Source organism: Aphelocoma coerulescens, chromosome 2 (assembly GCF_041296385.1).
Source record: "Aphelocoma coerulescens isolate FSJ_1873_10779 chromosome 2, UR_Acoe_1.0, whole genome shotgun sequence".
NCBI lineage: Eukaryota > Metazoa > Chordata > Aves > Passeriformes > Corvidae > Aphelocoma > Aphelocoma coerulescens.
Genome location: NC_091015.1, coordinates 125,288,015 through 125,306,270, shown reverse-complemented (window position 1 = coordinate 125,306,270; position 18,256 = coordinate 125,288,015). Strand labels below are relative to the sequence as shown.

Genomic DNA, 18,256 nt, shown 5'->3' with positions numbered 1-18,256 from the left:
CAATTAATTTAACCAAATGACTGGCATTTATTTATAGGTGTCAATTCTCTCTCTCCAACAGGTACTGCCCAACAATGCTGTGATGCTATTAATCACCTGAAGCGCATAATTAAGCATAAAGCACCTTCTCTGAACAAGGAAGGAAAACGGCGGGTACCACGGTCAGCTATTTGCATTTCTTTTCATGTTGCATTCTAATAAACATTATCAGTAGTTCCATTAAGTGCTTGGGATTCTGAATGAGGGTTTCATCCTATGACCATTGCTGACACAGACCTCCTAGTGTGTCTGTTGAACAACTGGTGGGAAAACACTGGACATAATATGAGAGGAACATGATTCTTTATCCCAGCATGGTGAACTTGATTTAGTTTAGTGCATGTTTCCCTCACAGCAGTGTACATAATAATAACATTAGCACTAGTGGTACAAAGCACTTGGAGGAAACTCCTCCAAAGCCTTTCTTACTGTTGTTAAATGTCACCAGAAGCAGGGCATGCTGCAACAGGATGATCAGCAATTAAAGAAGGGTAGAAAAAAAGGTAAAAGAAGCAAAAATGGATTCAGTATCAGGATAGATGAAGCTCTGAGTCACCTAGCTGACCTTGCTTTGAGCTGATGGCATAGCCGAAACTGCTTTGAGTGGGAGATTGGACTAGAGACCTCCTTAGTTCCCTTTTTTACCCAAATTATCATGTGATCTTGAAGAAACTGGCAAGTGGAGTTTAGGTCTGTGTCACTGGTATGGCATTTGATAAGCTATGAGACTGAGTAATTATGGGGATGAGGAAAAACTGTGCAGGCTTATTTAAACTTTATCCTCCATTTTTGCCTCTTTGAGTCACAAAGAGAAGGGAGGATACCTGATTCTGCATTTTAAGTTGTTTTCCACAAGGACTTTGCTCTGGGGATCCCAAGTAGAGTGAGGAGAAGGAAAAGCAGTACAAGACATGATTGTGGAAGAACTTTCTTGTAGTGCAGATAGGTTGTGGTTAGATAGATAAAAGGGATTCATAGTGCTCGTGGAACATTTTGATTTTTTTCAACTGGAAGACTATTGCTTCTTGGTAGATGTCAAGATGTTAATCCCTAGCATTTCTGTGCAGAGGATTCCCAGCTACTAAGTCAGTGTGTCTTCAGGACATTGTCACGTGGCTCTTAGTGCAGTGTGGACGACCTCAGGCAGAGTGCCGGCACAAAGCCATGGAGCTCTTCTATGAATTTGTTCCTTTGTTACCAGGTATTTTTAAGTCACAGTTCGCTATTATCTTTGCTTTCAATCTTCTGTGCATGCCTTCCCTCTGTGTTTTCTATTCAAGGTAGTAATTACAAGTAAATATCTGTTCACTCAGTGTTGTTAAATAGAAACTGAGTAGTTGCTTATACTGCAAATCAGGTACTGTGAAGACCTCAGGGCTTGAGGGATGTTTTTGGATGTAGAAGAGGCTTTTATTGCAGACTTACTTCCAGGCCCAAAGCTGCTGTTGTATCCAGCTAAAAAAAAGCAAAATTTGTTGATGGGGAACTGTGAATGTCTTAAAAATTGCCTCTTCCTTACGAGTAATTTTAGGAATGTGACCGAGGCTAAAGCAGAACCAATACCTTCTCTGCTAGAAGACACAGTTTAAATCACAAAGTTTGAATGTGTTAGTTCATCTGCCTCTAGTTCCTTGCTAGTTTGAAATATGTTTTTCCTAGAGAAGTTATATTTCTGTTTCTATCAGGAAATAAGTCTCCATCTTCTTGGCTGGCTGATACTCTAAAAAGCAGAGGTGTTTCTTTCCTCATTAACAAATTTGAAGGAGGTGGCACCGATGCCAAAAGTCCATCTGGGATCCTTTCTCAGCCAACTCTCCGTGGTATGCAGGAACCCTTCAGTTTACAGGCTGTCATGCAGTGGATGGACATGTTCTTAGCAGCACTGGATTGCTACAATACATTCTTTGAGCTGCAGATGATCAAACCTTATGAAATAGTGGGTGAGTGATTAAATGTTGCATTGGGTTCATTTGTGTGTTACACAAAGCCTGCCCAAGATGAGTTCTTAACTTGGACTGGAAGCTTTTTTCTCAAATGTAGAATAGATGGTTTTACAAACTCTCCCAAAGTTTTCCAATGACAGCTGTAATGGGATGGGGTTTTTTTTTGTGAAGTACTATGAATCTTAAAATGTTTCCTTTTAGCCCTAGAAATACATCTTTGCACTTCTGAGTCATCCACTTATCAGCAACTTCTTTTACTCTATCTCATCTTCAAAAATTATTCTGTACAGCTAAAATCCCACTGCTCAGAAGAGCAATAGATTTTTATCATATTTTTCTTTAAATCTGTCCAAAGCTTTTTACCTGCTCTTTAGTAATATCTGGAGGAAGCTACCAGAAAAGAGTGAAAGAAGTCACCTTTTTAATTCAAGCCCTGTACATGTTACCTTTCTTCAGTTCCTGATGCATCAATTGCGTCAGGTCCAAAGGCCCAGTGTTTGAATTTTGATCAGGTAAAATAATAACACCTTGTGTAGCCATTGGGTCTCCCAAAAGTTTTTTCTTTCAGTTATTCTTGCAAGTCTAAACAAAATGCTTTTGTTCACTGATAGTACAGTTTCATAGTCTTGTACAAGTTTCAGGTGGTCTGTCTGTCAGTGTTACGTCTGCCTTGGTTTAAAACAGTACTGTAAGATCATTGCTGGATGCAGCTAACATAAGGCTAAGTCATGCAAAAGTAGGGATTTAAATTTTTTATCCATTTCATTACATAAGCCTACATCATCATCATCATTAATCAGTGCTTGTAGTGGTCAGTTTCTGGAGTGATCACTAAGTACAACGCTGCCCTGCTATTCTCTTGCCCAGAATGGTAATATTTAGAACTGGCATAGAGCTTTCAGAAAACACTGGTGTGAGATGTTCATCTTTCTGTTTGTCATCTCAGTTTGACGGTTTTCTTCCAAGCATAAAACAGTCATGGAAGAATGACAATATTTTTAAATTGAGAGCTGCTGTATCTTTTCAACTAAGTGTGATTCTTTCTAGGTGTAAATGAAAGCTCCTCGTTCTTGGAAGCCGTGCAGTTCTTCCTTGACACTATTGCTTTGCATGATATCCATGCAGCAGAGCAGTGCTTTGATTGCAGTTTGAAAGGCAGCACGTTCAGTCCACAGGAGAGAGACGTGTACAACTACAGCAAGTGTACCATTATTGTCCGGATCATGGAGTTTGTCACCGTGATCCTGGAAATGTGCCAGCAGGATTTCTGGAAGGTAGCTCTGAAATCTGTAATGGATAAAAGATTAAAATTTTATATGTGGTTAAATATATGTGTTCTGTATATGGAGTACTTGCAATGAGTATTTCCTGTATGATTCCTGATGGCATTAAATGTGTGGAGGCGGTAGCTGCTTAAAAGGCAGAAAGAATTAACACAATCTGCCTTTCTTGAATTCAGTATAGATATTTCGGTTCCTCTATTTTGCTTTCTCTATTTGTCCCTCTATTGGTGTCTCTATTTGATGCAATATAAACCATATTTAACTATATAAAGTGTAGTACTTCTGAGTCTCTTAGGAAATTTACACTGCCAAGTTTAGTTCTGAGACTGTGATTGTCTCTTCAGCAAATCTCTCTAATAGTGTGTACAGAGGTGTACATCAGGATTTACAGGTGTATAGTCAGGACTGAAACAGGCCTATGTGGTTTAAAAGGTCTTACTTGCAGTTTGATGGGATAGCATATATCCTATGTCTATTTCTGTAGATACCTCATTTCTGTGCGTTAGCATAAATGATTGAAAGTCAGACATTTCAATAGGGAAAGTCAGTGAGAATAGGTACTGTTTCATGTTTGTTTTAATTTTAGATAGGATTAATGGTAAGTTATGAAGAATTAAATAGAGAAATCTAAATTAATTTTTCAAGTTTTTATTTAATGTTTTTTTTTCCTTCCAGCTGCTTGAGAAGAAACTGCTAAATGCAAGCTTCATAGAGCTTGTGGTGATGACAGTGTGTGATCCATCACATGTAGGCTTTAACACAGCTGATGTGCAAGTCATGAAAAACCTCCCAGATATCTCAGTAAGACTCATGAAAGCTCTGATGAGATCTCCCTATCAGGAATCTTTGAAACTGTGCATAAAAAAAAGAATCACACCACAGAGGTAAGTAGGGGCTTTCTGGTAAGCATGAGTCCATAATAAACACTCACTGTGAGAAATGGAAAGTAAATAATGTTGTCTGTGGATGCACTAATGCAACATTGTTGCTTCTCTTTCCTCTCTAGCCTTGAGGACCTTTATTCTGTTGATCTCTTGAATTCAGAGGCACGTTTTGATCAAGTTAGGTTTAGTGCTGTCCTTTCTGCCTGCAAGCAACTCCAGAAATCTGGCCTGCTTCATTCTGTTCTTCATGGTCAGGTAATTGTTAATACAGAAAATAATAGTGAACATTTGTATATTGTAAAGAGCTTTTCCTGTGTAAAAAACCGTGATAAAAAGAGAGAACAGATCAGATGAAGTTGTTTAAAATGAGATCAACAGTGAAAAGCTAGTGTTGAATGGGATCAAAAATAAATGTTTTATGGTTATTCTACAAATCTTAGTAGCACAAAAAGCTTGAACAACCTTTAAAATTATATTAGCCTTTCTCTGGTTGGCTCCAGACTCTGGAAATCAGAATGTAGATTCTCAAGCTTCCTTTCAGTGAGCTTCACAAGACTGAAAGCTCAAAAATCAGGATTAACTGTCCTATAAAGGAGGCATTTTTTTAACAGCTTTTACACAGAGAACATTCAAAGTGATGAGGGAAATTAGGAAAGGAATATGTCCTGTCTGATCAGAAGCAATATAGTGGGTCTGAATTGCAGGAAAACAGGATAAAGAGCTCTGAAGTGTGAGGATGTAGGCTAAATTACTCAAATTCCTTCTACTAAGTTTCTGAGTGTAGTAAATCTCTGCTTTGGGCAATTGAAGGAAATCAGGTTATACAACAGCCACAAAGACTGAGAACTTCTCAATCAGGCTTAACAAGGCTGAGCAAAGCTAACAAATAATAAAATATTTCATTTCTGTGTGCTATCCATCCTCTATATCAACCAAATCTAGACCTCTGATTGCAGTATAGTGATAATCAAGGAGCTACATGGTTTACCATTTGTGTCCCACCCATCCTGACTTAGCTGTTCATTTTACTTCTGTAGTCAAGTAAACCTGAGAAAGTGAAGAAGGATCAGAATATCGGGAAGATTTTCAAATTACTGTTAGTTTGTTCTGAACTTTGTGCACAATAGGGTTGTGTCATTTAAAATGTTATCCCCGAGTTAGAAAGATGTCTTGTCATGCTGTATTTGCATTGCTTTATAAGGAAATGATTGGCAGTCCAAGTGTTTTAATTAACTGTACAGATGGATTAGAATGCCTTTTTTCAGGTTTTATTGATTGTCACTTCTTTGTTGATTTCCATAGGATGAAGGGCCTCGTTTAGTTGGCTCCAAGCTTCTTTCAGTTGTTTATAAAGGCATTGCACCTGGGGGTGAAAGGATATCCCTTCCATCATTAGACATCAGCAGTAAGCAATTAGCTGATAGGCTCCTGCAGCTGGCCTTTGCTATTGATGATCAGGTAGGACATGGTTCTCCAGTTTCAATACTCAAAATAAAATAAGCAAAATAAATATGTTTGGGATGATAGCTTTAAAAAAAAAAAAAATAATGTGCTTTTCTAAGAAACTTTTAAGTGAAATGTAATGTCCTTGAGATAATTCTTGTCTCTATACCTTAATTTTCAGTGTGAGGAGCTAGTCAGTCTACTGTTGAACACAGTAGTTTTATCTGTGCCACTATCGGGAGCATCCCAGAACCACCTGATGAATTTCTCTCATGGACAGTATTTCTACAGCCTGTTCTCAGAAACCATCAATCAACAGCTGCTGAAAAACCTGGATGTGATAGTCCCACTTATGGAATCATCTGTCAGCAATCCTCACATGGTATTGGACTTACTCTTTAAAAGGACAAAGTCAAAAGGGAATGTTAGAAGTAACAATTTTATTTTTATTGTTAGAATGTGTAGTGGGGAAAAAAGTGAATTGGGTTGAATTTCAGACAGCAATGCATTGATAGTTTTTGGTGTGGCTTTTGGGTTTTTTTTGTCTTGACCTACTGGTGCTACCTTCATGATCTGTGGCAACCTGGCATTACTCCATGATCTCAGATCAAACTGAGTGGCAAGTGCTTACCTATTACCTATCCTGAAATCTATGTATTTCAGGATGCCTTTGCATAGTATTTCAGATGAAAAATGTCCTTTCAAAGGAGGGACCCATTTACTGTGCTTTAATTTTCATTGCAGAGTGGTCCCAGAGCGTGTGGCTTGGATTTGTTTTGGATTAAACTGAAAAACAAACTCCAACTACTAATGGGCATTTAGTCCACAGGACCAGGGTAGAGCTAGATCAGAGTATTAAAAAGAAAGACATACACACACACAACCCTTCTGAGCTGAAATAAATACGGGATACTTGGTCATGTACTCAGTCTCAGCACTGCTTGTTTGGCTCAACAGGCTTCTTGCTGTTTGTCTACTGCACTTACAGAACTCAGTGCCATGAAGGAAGCTTCGATCTGAGAATCCTTCCTTCAGTGCTTCTGATAAACAGAAGGGTTAAAAAGACAGATCAAAAGTCTGCTTTTCCTTTTGATTTAAAAGATGCTCAGCAAAGTAAAATCATCCTTTTAAAATAATTGGCTCTTTTATAATCCCAAATGTTATGCTTAGATGTGCTGCATCCAAGTAGTAGTTTAAAACACTTGCAGCATCATTTTTGGTGATACTAAAACTTCTTCAATTAGACTGTAGAGGAATGTGTATGTTTTTAAAGGCTCTTTCTGGTGCTGATTATCTAGTGTTTCCTGTGTGGAGCATGCCACAATACATTAACTCTTTAAGTCTGTCTGATAGATGATAGTAACTAATAGTTTTTGAAGAAAAGAGATTTCAAGCATACTTAGTTCATACCTGCTATGCAAGGGTTATTTTTCTTTTCAAAATTGATGTGACTAAGTTAGCATGTGTGCTATTTTTCAACTTCACACTAACTAAAATTACCAAGTATTGATCTTTATTCTGGATTATCATTTATACACAGAAGGTATCGGAACTAATTGCTGCATTGCTCTCTGAAACGGGAGTAAATTGGAGAGGCGCCTTTTCTTTTGAGAAGGGTGTGGTTTTAATTTCCTGCAGAGACCTTTCTTCTGCATCCTTTTGAGATTTAAATCTAGCATTGCTTTGTGATTCTTCTTTTTTATGACTGCCCATACCACTGAAGTGATCCTATCACCCTTTCATTTGGGATGCAAGAATCTTACCTGTTGCTTTTCCTTCCAGGTTGGGAGCATTTTGAATGGCATGTTAGATCAGAGTTTTAGGGACCGTGCTGTGCGCAAGCAGCAAGGAGCAAAACTGGTGACAGCTGTCCTGAGAAACTGGGAGAAACTGGACAGCTGGTGGGCCAAAGGTTCATCTGCTGAGAGCAAAATGGCAGTCTTGACCCTGCTGGCTAAAGTTCTGCAGGTATGCACTGCTTTATAAAATTCAGGTAACCTTTCTAGTTCTGTAGGGATTGCATCTTATTTTCAAGAAATGCTGTTTAAGTCAAATGTTTTATGTTTGGGGAAAAAAGGGAAAAGTTGGACAATGTTAGAATCTGAGTTTTTATTAGCAAACGACAAAAAAATTTGGGACAGGTGGAAATTACTAGATACTGCTCTTCTTCCCCCTACCACCATTTTTGGTTTTTTTAATTGTTCTCATATAATTGTTCTTGTTTAGCTGCCTCTTTTCCTTTTGGAGAATTGGTAGAAGTAGAGAGAGTGAACTCTGAGCAGCCTCTGATAACATTCTTTGTCATGTTGGCATCCAGAAAGTCACAGTGGAGGAGTTCTACCCGTATTAACAGACCGCAGAATTATCTTTATTTTAAACACTTAATTTTTGTGACATTGAGATTTTGATCTGGTTTTTTTTTTTTCCTCTATTTTGAAAACATAATTATCTACTTATCCTTTTGGGATTTTTGTGGGAACTTGTAAAAGTAGTTGTATACAAAGATGTTCAAAGATCAACTGTGAGCAGAATTTTTATTTTTTATAATTTAATTATTTTAAACTTGAATTGTTTTACAGGTATGTGTTGGGACACAGAATGTGAACTGTATTGCTGTATTAGCTGGCAGTGAACTGACCAGTAGGAAATTTGGCTTTCAGAAGGAACTTAATATTTTTTTGAATTGAAAAGTATCCAACATTATGATTTTGTTTATACTGTGTAGGAGCTTTTCTAGTTCTTCTTTTAAAACCAAAATTACTCTGTATGTGGTTTCTGTTAATTCAGTGTGGTTTTGGAAATAAATAATTCTAGCTCAAGGGCTTTTGATTATTCCTTAATACAAATCTCTTTGACTAGTTAAAAAAAAAACCAAACTAACTTTTTTATTTCTTTTGTCTTTCCAGATAGACTCTTCAGTTTCTTTCAATACCAATCATGAAGCATTTACAGCTGTTTTTAATACCTATACCAGTCTACTTATTGATCAGAATTTAGGCTTAAATCTTAAGGTAAATTGCTCACTTCTTCAGCTTCCCTACCCTCCCCAGGTTAGAATGTTAGTTGTTCATGGAATTCTCTGTTATTTGGCTTAATTTTTATCATGGACTTATGGAGTTTTATTCTTCTGTTCAACATCCTAAAACCTGTAAATCATCCTTTTTGTTCTTCAGACAGAAGGCACTATCACAGATGTCATGTCTTGGTTTAAGGTGCTCTTTTTTTCTCCCTTGATCAGAAGAAAGGAATGTAATTGTTAGGAAGAAGAATTACCATCAGTTGCAAGTTGTCTTGAACTCCCAGGTGTTCACTGGAGAAATGACAGCTAATCAGGCTTTTAGCAAGGAGTGGCAATTCCTACAGCTCATATTAGGAACATTTGTCGAGATTTGAACGTCTGTGTCTGCGAGTGTGAGACCAGTACTAATGGAGTAGCTGCTATGTGCAGCTTGGTCAGGAGAGGGAGATAAAGTACTGCAGAGTGGAAGTGTGAGTTATGAAAGATGCTGGAGCATAAAGGTTGGACTAGAATAATAAAAAATTTTATACTTATGAAAGTTTTGCATAGTTGCTTCTCAGTCAGCCTGCCTTTAATTAGACAGAGTTTTGTACTTTCCTATGCATTCAAAATAAATAAAGTTTGGGATTTTGCTTTGGCTGCAAGATGATGCATTAAATCAGTGGCTCGTATGAGATTGAATGGTTGCTTAAAAGAGCAATGAGATATTATTCATAGCCATGTCAGCCATGAGATATTAATTAGCTTTTAACTCTCACTCAGCAGTGACCTGACAGTTAAAGGCTGTTCTCTGAACCAGCATCTGGAAAGATGAGCAGCGACATAACATATTTTTATTTGTACACTGAGCCATTGAATCGGTGAAAACAGACACTGCTGCTGATTTGTGGTCCTGTTCAGCTGGCTCCGTAGTTAGGGAATAACTTATATTTTAGTGTGAAACTGTATCTTTTTTATGTTTGTTTATTTTTTTTCTTCAGGGCCAAGCAGTGATAATTCTCCCGTTCTTCACTAATTTGACAGGAGAAAAGCTTAGTGACCTTAAGAATGCTCTGGATCAACTTGTAGCTTTCAATTTTCCCATGAGGTCTGATGAGTTTCCCAAAGGAACTTTGAAGCACAATAACTATGTAGACTGCACTAAGAAGGTCAGTATTTTTAACAAAACATAATTAGAAGCTGAAGTGAACTGTGTCTAGAAACAGTGTTTCAGAGGATCTGGAATTAAAGAGAGATTTTCTAAGCTCACATGAGGGGATCAGCTTGCTTGTTTCTGGGTTATGTCTTTATCCAGAAACTGAATCTACAGACGCACATTAAATAAGCACACACTTCTGTGCATCTGCTTCTGATCAGTATTAATCATTAGATTGAAGTGATCTGATGCAGTGTTGCTCTTCATGTTACATGTTGCTTCTTCTTCAGTTTTTAGATGCGTTAGAATTGTCTCAGAGTCCAATGTTGTTGCAACTGATGACAGAAATCCTCTGTAGGGATCACAGACATTTCATGGAGGATTTATTTCAAGCCAGCTTCAAAAGAATTTCCAGAAGGTTGGTTTAGTCCACTGGATTTTGTGCTTGTTCTCACTGAATTTTTGCTGAAGCAAATGTGCTTCTTGTATTTTATTGTCCTTATAATAGTGATGATTTACACTATAAAGTTTTATGTAATAGTTTCAATTCAGGTTTTGCTTTTGTCTTCACATTTTCAAAGTATTTCCAAAGTGTGAACAAGTGACACCAGTTTCCAGATTACACGTCCAGTGCCTGTGCAAATTTGGAAAGCCTTCCGTAAATAAGCTTGTTCTGAGAGAATCCAGTTGACAATAGTACTTGTTTGTTATATATTTGCTATCCCTATATGATCACTTAAGTTGGTAGTACTTAAATTGACAGAGAATTAATTTGTTTGACCCCTTTGAAAGTACAACAATGCACTTATTTAATTGAATATTTCCAGGGTGTTAAATTGTAGACTCAAACATGCTCTGTCCACAGAAGAGGTATTCAGTATCTCTTCCAAAACCAACATTCCAATTTTGATGGGCTCCACAATTGTGGAGCATGTTATTTCCTGAAAAAGTCATTTACCTTATGCCCAAATCCTATTTTTGAATCTTTAGCTTTAGTAAAATTATTCAGAACAGCAGATCATCTAGTAGTGGAATGCTTGATAGCCACAGCTCTTTTTTTCCTTTGGTTTGCCGACATCCTTCACATGTTCCAGATAATATATTTTTTTTTTTTCGGTTTCTCAGTGAAAAGGACCTGAGAAAGTTAATGTTTGCTCTAGGATTAAATTATTAAAGATGCACAAACAAGTTTACCATCTCTTGCAGCCTAAGAAGCTGAGGTGGGTTGTTTTGAGAGGTGCGTAATACTTGGTGGTTCAACCTGACCTTGCATGTCTTGCAGGATAATCCAAGAGGGTATGAAGGCAGACAATAAAAAATTTAAATGTCCTAAGGATTTGAGATTGTAAGTGAAGTCTGGTAAAAGAGTTTTCATCTTGAGATTTCCATCTTGTTTAGGAGCACCACTGACAAACAAGTGATACTGTTGGACACTGTTCACAAAATGTTCCGAAATGAAGAACTTCTTTCAAATACTGCTCGTCAAGCATTTGTGGATCGGTCCCTCCTCACTCTCCTGTGGCACTGCAGCTTGGATGCACTGAGAGAATTCTTTAGCAAGATTATAATAGAGGCTATGGATACACTTAATTCCAGGTTTACAAAGGTATGAATTACTTTTTTTAAATTATTTTTTTTAGGGTTAAGGAAGGTCTAATAAAATGTTGATGTTGGTATGTACGTTTTGCTTAACTTTGGATGAAACACTGATAAAAAGGGTTTCCTTTCTAGTTTTCTGTAGCCTGGATCAGAAGCATGTGCCAGTTATATAATTTGATTGTTATTGATAAGCTTTTCTTTATATTGATAAGCTTTTCTTTATTCCCCAACACACTCTTCCTTTGGAGTTAATGCATGTTTGCATATCTATTGTGTATAAAAATTGAAGTTGAATGTTAGCTATATATATCTAAAGGGATCTGAAGTTCTGTCAAAAAGCAAAAACCCATTTTAACATTGAAATATAAAAGCTGTATAAAATTGTAGCCTGTTACTACATTTTTGGAGAGGTTTTCAACCTCTATAATGAAAGCTCTGAAATTAGGTACATTACTTTTAGAGAAAGAAATACATCTGTAATCATTGCAAAGATTCTTCTGCAAGGGATTAGGAGCACAGTTGTTCCTTTCTCTATTTACAGGCTGTCTTCCAATTTAAGAATACAGTTGTGTGCAATGATCTTGTTGCCAGTGGAGGTCTCTGCTCTTGCTGTAGTTCTTCACTCCCATGGTTTTTCTGGTGCAGATGTTCAAAGGCAGCAGGACGAGCAAGGTGCTGAAATGACCCATGTTTAGTAATAGTTATTGAAACAAAATGCTAAAACTAAGATTTATGTAGGGTCACCCTACCATGTTCCTGTTGCTGTAAATTTTGGTACCAAAATAAGGTGCAAAATGAAACTCATGAATGATACCAAGGATGGTGACAGGTGTGAGTTTTGCTTACATGTGTTGTGAAGCTGAGCTGTCACTTGGTACTCTGCTTATTTTCCTCCAGTATCCTTGTAATAATTTAGGCCAATTGTAGTTAACACAGCTCACCAGACAAACATGGGTCAACACAGTTTTAATAACTGTACTACACAGGAACTCAGAGTCTGTCAGTCTTTTATTATTGTCAGCTCTTTCCTCTGTTTTAGAAGGTAGAAGTAAGCTAAAGGCTGTCTAAGAGAACCTTAAAGTAACTGTGGAACCATTTAGAAAGGGCAAGATCCAAATTTTGCTTATTTGTTTCCAGTCCCATGAATACACTTTTGATAAACAAGTCACGAAGAAAATGGGGTATTACAAGCTGCTAGAAGTGATGTATGTGCGACTTTCAAAAGAGGAAGTTTACTCCAAGGACTCTAAAATTAACCAAGCTTACCGTGGCTCCATGAGTGTAGAAGGAAATGAACTTACCAAGACATTAATAAAGTAAGACTATTGTTTATTTTATTTACTTTGTTTCTCGTTAGGTTTTGGCCAGATTTGCTTTTTTTAAGTAGGCCATATGAATCAGAAGATGGATTTATTCAAGGGTAAATGTAATCTCTTACATAACTTTTGATTTTAAATGAAATATACAATATTGAGTTTGCATTGATAGCATGATCTGCAGTGTAAACTTACAGTTCTATGTCAGGATAACTTTTGCCCCCATTTTTGTCCTTTTCTTTTTTTAATTTGTTAAGCCTGTGCATTTATTTCACCTTTTCAGTATGATTCTTGGCCTTTAATTTGTGTTTTCACAACTTCAGTTTCAGCATACTCACACTTCCATGTGGAGTATGGTATTGTGTTGCAAAACTGATATTGATATGATTGATGAGAAGACAGGATGGATTTTCATTTACATTTCATAATACAGCAGCACACCCAGTAGGAGTAGTTTGGCTTAATCATCACTGCAAAGGGGGACAAAAGAGAAATACTGAATATGTATGTTAATTAGTATTGTTTAGTTTGTTTAATATTCAGAAAAAAACGGAAGATGTCTGAATTGCTGTTTGCTTTGTTTTGTTTTAATTTTTGTTTTACAATTCTACATCCTATGAGGACTTCAAAGAATTTCTTGGCTATGATTTGCAGATCTATAAATGGCTTTCTGCCAAAGACCTTTAAAAATCACATCTAAACTGGTTTTCTTCAGCTAATCCATAAAATACCTTAGCATGCGTGTCCATTCATAATTCTTGGCAAAGGACCATGAGAGAAATTTATGTATGCATCAAAACATGTATTCATCTTACCTGAACATTACCTGTCATCACATTCCTGACATTAAGGACTCCTGTGTAAATAGTTGGGGAAGTTTTCTTTGTCGTTGCTGAATGGTTCCATTTTGGTTCCATTTACCTGCAGAATACTTGAACAAGTCTGAGGTGATTTAATTGGATACTGCTCCCTTAAAATTCTGTTGATTCACTGGTCTCTGATTGGAACCCTTCTTGTACTGCTTAATAAAAGACTGCTAATGGTGTTTTCTTGCCTGTTTGTATTTTAAGGTCATGCTATGATGCATTTACAGAAAATATGGCAGGAGAGAGTCAACTGTTGGAGAAGAGGAGACAGTATCACTGTGCAGCATATAATTGTGCTATTGCTGTCATCAGTTGTGTCTTCACTGAAAGTAAATTTTATCAAGGCTTTCTTTTTTCAGAAAAATCAGAAAAGGTGAGAAGCTTTTGTTGCTGTTAGAAGGCTTCCAGAGCATGAGACACAAAGTGATGTTACCTGATTGCAATAAATCAAAGAATGAAACCTGAATGACGTGCAATTATACTAACAAACTACCCAGTGAGGCAATAGAAGGAGTGGTAGCTGATGAAAGTTTTACCACCTGTTTGGGAATGAGTGAAGTAGTGATACTGTTTTCCTTCCACTCCCAATTGATTTTCTAAAATACGAGGAAAAAGCCCCTATTGTTTAAGTTCTCCAAGGCTTGGAATGTACTTGAATAAGAGAGACCTTTTTACAGAGCACATTATGTGCTGTGAATTCTTGAGTAGTTAAATAGCAAAATTCTTCTTAGAGTACTGATGTAGAAGAGAAAACATGCCATACTTTCTATGTTGTACATTGATCTGTTGAATTTCCTTAAAGAAGAAATAAAATACATTCAAAGCAATTGTTATTGTGTGCAGCATTATAATTTTGCTATTTCCAAACATGCTTCCGTTTGCAGAACTTGCTGATTTTTGAAAATTTGATAGACCTGAAGCGTCAGTATACATTTCCTGTTGAAATTGAGGTGAGTGACATTTCTGGCCTTTAGTATTTCCAAGTAAAAAAAGGGTATGAGTTAACAGTGTGGTTACTGAAGACCAGGTCAGTTCTCACATATGGAGAAAGAGGGTTCTGTAGTAGATTCAAAAAATTGAGTATTCCTCTAATGATTTAAAATACATTTTTCTGAGAGAAACCCAGACCTGAAATTTGGAACAGACCTGCAGTGTATATACTTTTAACATACTTTTTAGTGTATTTATTTTGATAGTGAACAGCTGTAGGAATAAAAAATTCAGTTGTTTTCGTTTAGCACTAATAATAATCATTTACAACATGAGATTTCCATTCATGTTAAATGGTTTTGATATTTTTTTTGTATCCCAGTAAATAAATAAGTGTAAATAACCTGTAATTTTTTTAAACTAATTAACTATTTTTTTTTAATTAAGTAATTAGTACTTTATTTCTTGCTGTTTAGGTGCCTCTGGAAAGGAAGAAGCGGTACATTGCTATTAGGAAGGAGGCCAGGGATGCAGGGAATAGCAGCCAGGGTATGAAAGTTTATTTATGGCAATGAAAGAAATGCTTTCTTACCTTTCATGCAGTGTTTCTTGATGTGTTCTTAGTTGGCTTCTACGGTAGCAGGAACAAATAAAAACATTCAATGTATTTCATCTAACAATCAATTCCCACCTACCCTCAAGTTTTAGTGGGCAGTAAAGCTTTGTTTCTTGTAATTACCTTGATTAATGGACTGTTCTTCTTTCCTGTTTAGATGAACCCAAGTATTTAGCTTCTTCATCATACATGATGGATAGCAGTTTGAGTGAAGAAATGAGTCAGTTTGATTTTTCTACTGGAGTCCAAGGTTTTTCTTATAGTTCCCAAGATGTTACAGCTAGCAGCACTCGTTTCAGGAGAAAGGTAATTTAATGACTTATGGGCTGTGAGAAAGACAAGTTTTATGCTTTTGAGCAATTGCATACATTTATTGGGGTTGAGAAAGAGAAATTTCTATTCTTCTATATTTGTGCTACCTGACTGAGAATGAGTTCCTCCAGAAGATGATGGAGGGGACTTGAGCTGTTTTCTGTCAGTCACTTTTCTTAGTTCTTCTCTCCAGTGTCTACAGCTGGAGAAAAACAATGCCCTATTGGGTTTCTAAAGCTGAGCAGGGTGAGTGAAGTCCAGCCTGAGTTGTAAAATGATGGCTTGTGACTGCACTCAGGCACATCCTCTGATGGTTGTGTTTTGCTGTTAGCCATCAGGTTTCATCGTTTCCCTCTTTTGGTCTGTGACAGAACTGGCTGTATCATTTGCATGGAATAAATAATCAAACAATTGTTTTTGCTTTTCTGTTGTGGCACCTTGTATTTAACTGTTGCTTTTGGGAGATATTAAATGCTGTTCTTTGAAGACTTGAAGTTGTGTTCCTTCTGCAATCAAAAGATGTCTCACTAGCCCTAATGCTGATAGAATAGATACCTGCTTTGAAACAGACAGCTTGTAAAAGTATCATAGACACTGAAGACACAATCTGTCAAAATAACTGTTAACATTGGTGAAGATAAACTGTTTCCATGTTTTGGAGTGAGGAGGTGTTTTAGCTGCAGGGAAGTTAAGCAAGATAGAAAATACGCTTCTAGTTTGCCTGGTAATTTTGTAATTTCTAACTAAACAATTTTCTTTTGTGATTTACTCTGTGTCCCTGGAGAGAGCTGCTGCAGATACTAGTCAGTGTGAAACAGCATCCATGGAAGTAGAGCTTTCCCTCATGTGTTAACACATTCTTTGGGCTATGAAATGAAATAATTTCTGTGAGGTTCAGCTTAACTCCTCCTCTGCTTTCAGCATTTGCCACACCTGTCCTGGCAGGTAGTAAAGTCAGAGTAACATAAAGTTGGCATCTGTTGGCACAAAAGGTAAAGGACGTGCAGATCTGCTGCATGCATTTGGGAGGTGTCTGTTTGAACAACACATTTGATGTATTCCCTGTTGCACACACTGAGTGTGTAGTGAAATCTAAGCACAGATAAGATCAGGATGACTCCTGGCATGATTGGGATTTGAAAGAAAATGCAGTGTTGTTATTAATCATAGTAACACTTTTTTTTTTTTTTATTAAGGAGCCCACAGAATACAAGGTTTTAAACGATGAGATGGAACTGGAAATGGATGAATTCAACCAACATGAATGTATGGCTTCTATGACCACTCTGATTAAACATATGCAGAGGAATCAGATCACACCCAAAGTGGAGGAGGCCAGTATTAGCTAAAAAGTTGGCATTTTTCCATTAACGCTACCAAGAAAAGAGAGTCATGATTGAATCCTTTCATTTATTCATTTTCTTGGCTATATTATAGTGAAACCTGTGTGGTTTGAGCTTGGGGCTTTTTGGTTTGGTAAGCCTGTTTGGTGCAAGAAGTGATTTGACTTTTGCTCATCTTGTCTAAATTTCAGGGAACAGTTCCAGTAGCTCTTCCTCTTTGGATGAAATTTCTTCATGGCAAATTAGAAAACCCATCAGTACCATTAAATATTCGCCTCTTCATAGCAAAACTTATTGTTAATACTGAGGATGTGAGTAATTTTTCTTCATAATATAAACTGTGTAACTCTTGCAGGGTAAAATATTTCATCAGCTGAGACCTTGGGGGCATTCAAATTGAGTAGTTTGCTGTGATAAAAGGGAGTGCATTTATGGCCCAAAATTCCAGATAGTACAAGTATTTTGAATGTATTATTAATACTTTTTCTCCCATACTCTACTTCTATAAGTAGAGGGTGTCCACCATATGTGTCTTCTGGAAACCACAAGTAATGTATTCATTGATACTTACACAAAAGGTGTGGCTGATTATACTTTCCATCTTCGCAGCAAATACAATGTTTTATTAATGGTCACAGATGAGTCTTATAGAAACACTTTGAGTTAAATTTGTTGCAGAAAGATACTAAGATAGCATAACATGTGAGAAGAAACGTTTTCCAGCTCACATTCTTGGGTAAAACATTCTCAAGCTATTTCATACAATTATTTTAAAGTATTCGGTCTGGAATATTCCAAATCCAAAAATGCTGAATTTCAGAAATATTTCAAGAAACTTTATACCCATTTAATGCTACTTTCTTAATAAAGCTGTCTGAAATGGAAGGATAGATGAATGGCATACTCTTTCAAATCCACTACAGACAGATTTTCTATGTGAGAGCCATACTATCTGTGCCCTGGTGAAATAATTAACTTTCTGTGGCTAAAGGTCTCTTAAGCAAAAGTGAGAAGTGTAGTTATGGATACTTTTTATTTTAAATTTTTTATGGTTGTTGCCTTGAGGGTTGAGCAAAAGTGCTAAAGAGGTTGGTCTAGCAGTCATACCTGTAATGTTTATTGAACAACAGGTTGCTGAATACTTGGGTAATTTGTACTTTATCATTGATTCTCTGTAGGTATTCCGGCCTTATGCGAAGCACTGGCTTGGTCCATTGCTGCAACTTGTTGTTTCTGGAAATAATGGAGGTGAAGGGATTCATTACATGGTAGTGGAAATAGTAGTTACAATCCTTTCCTGGACAAGTGTAGCCACTCCCAAAGTAAGGAAATGTGAAATTCATTTTTATTATTATTGTGGCTGTTTGGTTAAGAATGACTGAGTTTGTTTTTATGCTCTTAAATAATTTTATACATCAGTCCACTTTTACATTTTGCAATTCTTTTACATATTAACTTCAAACATAACTTGATTACTTACTTGGTTTCATAAAATACGTCTTCTCGGAGTCACTATGGTTATTTTTGC

At 36.7% G+C, this 18,256-nt stretch overlaps 1 protein-coding gene across 2 annotated transcripts in view; it reads left to right on the top strand.

The window, feature by feature from the left end:
- The window catches only part of PRKDC (protein kinase, DNA-activated, catalytic subunit), an 82,547-nt gene that overhangs the window by 25,728 nt on the left and 38,563 nt on the right, over nucleotides 1-18,256 (top strand). For both annotated transcript variants that reach the window (XM_069004715.1, XM_069004714.1), the window contains exons 29-49: nucleotides 62-161; nucleotides 1,107-1,240; nucleotides 1,725-1,979; nucleotides 3,030-3,256; nucleotides 3,941-4,149; nucleotides 4,272-4,404; nucleotides 5,452-5,607; nucleotides 5,774-5,974; nucleotides 7,375-7,560; nucleotides 8,499-8,603; nucleotides 9,592-9,759; nucleotides 10,037-10,164; nucleotides 11,145-11,352; nucleotides 12,483-12,661; nucleotides 13,732-13,900; nucleotides 14,412-14,477; nucleotides 14,934-15,006; nucleotides 15,231-15,379; nucleotides 16,582-16,719; nucleotides 16,920-17,039; nucleotides 17,907-18,050. In XM_069004715.1, the coding sequence (XP_068860816.1) occupies nucleotides 62-161; nucleotides 1,107-1,240; nucleotides 1,725-1,979; nucleotides 3,030-3,256; nucleotides 3,941-4,149; nucleotides 4,272-4,404; nucleotides 5,452-5,607; nucleotides 5,774-5,974; nucleotides 7,375-7,560; nucleotides 8,499-8,603; nucleotides 9,592-9,759; nucleotides 10,037-10,164; nucleotides 11,145-11,352; nucleotides 12,483-12,661; nucleotides 13,732-13,900; nucleotides 14,412-14,477; nucleotides 14,934-15,006; nucleotides 15,231-15,379; nucleotides 16,582-16,719; nucleotides 16,920-17,039; nucleotides 17,907-18,050 (3,248 nt within the window). The remainder of the gene's footprint in view (nucleotides 1-61; nucleotides 162-1,106; nucleotides 1,241-1,724; nucleotides 1,980-3,029; nucleotides 3,257-3,940; nucleotides 4,150-4,271; nucleotides 4,405-5,451; nucleotides 5,608-5,773; nucleotides 5,975-7,374; nucleotides 7,561-8,498; nucleotides 8,604-9,591; nucleotides 9,760-10,036; nucleotides 10,165-11,144; nucleotides 11,353-12,482; nucleotides 12,662-13,731; nucleotides 13,901-14,411; nucleotides 14,478-14,933; nucleotides 15,007-15,230; nucleotides 15,380-16,581; nucleotides 16,720-16,919; nucleotides 17,040-17,906; nucleotides 18,051-18,256) is intronic.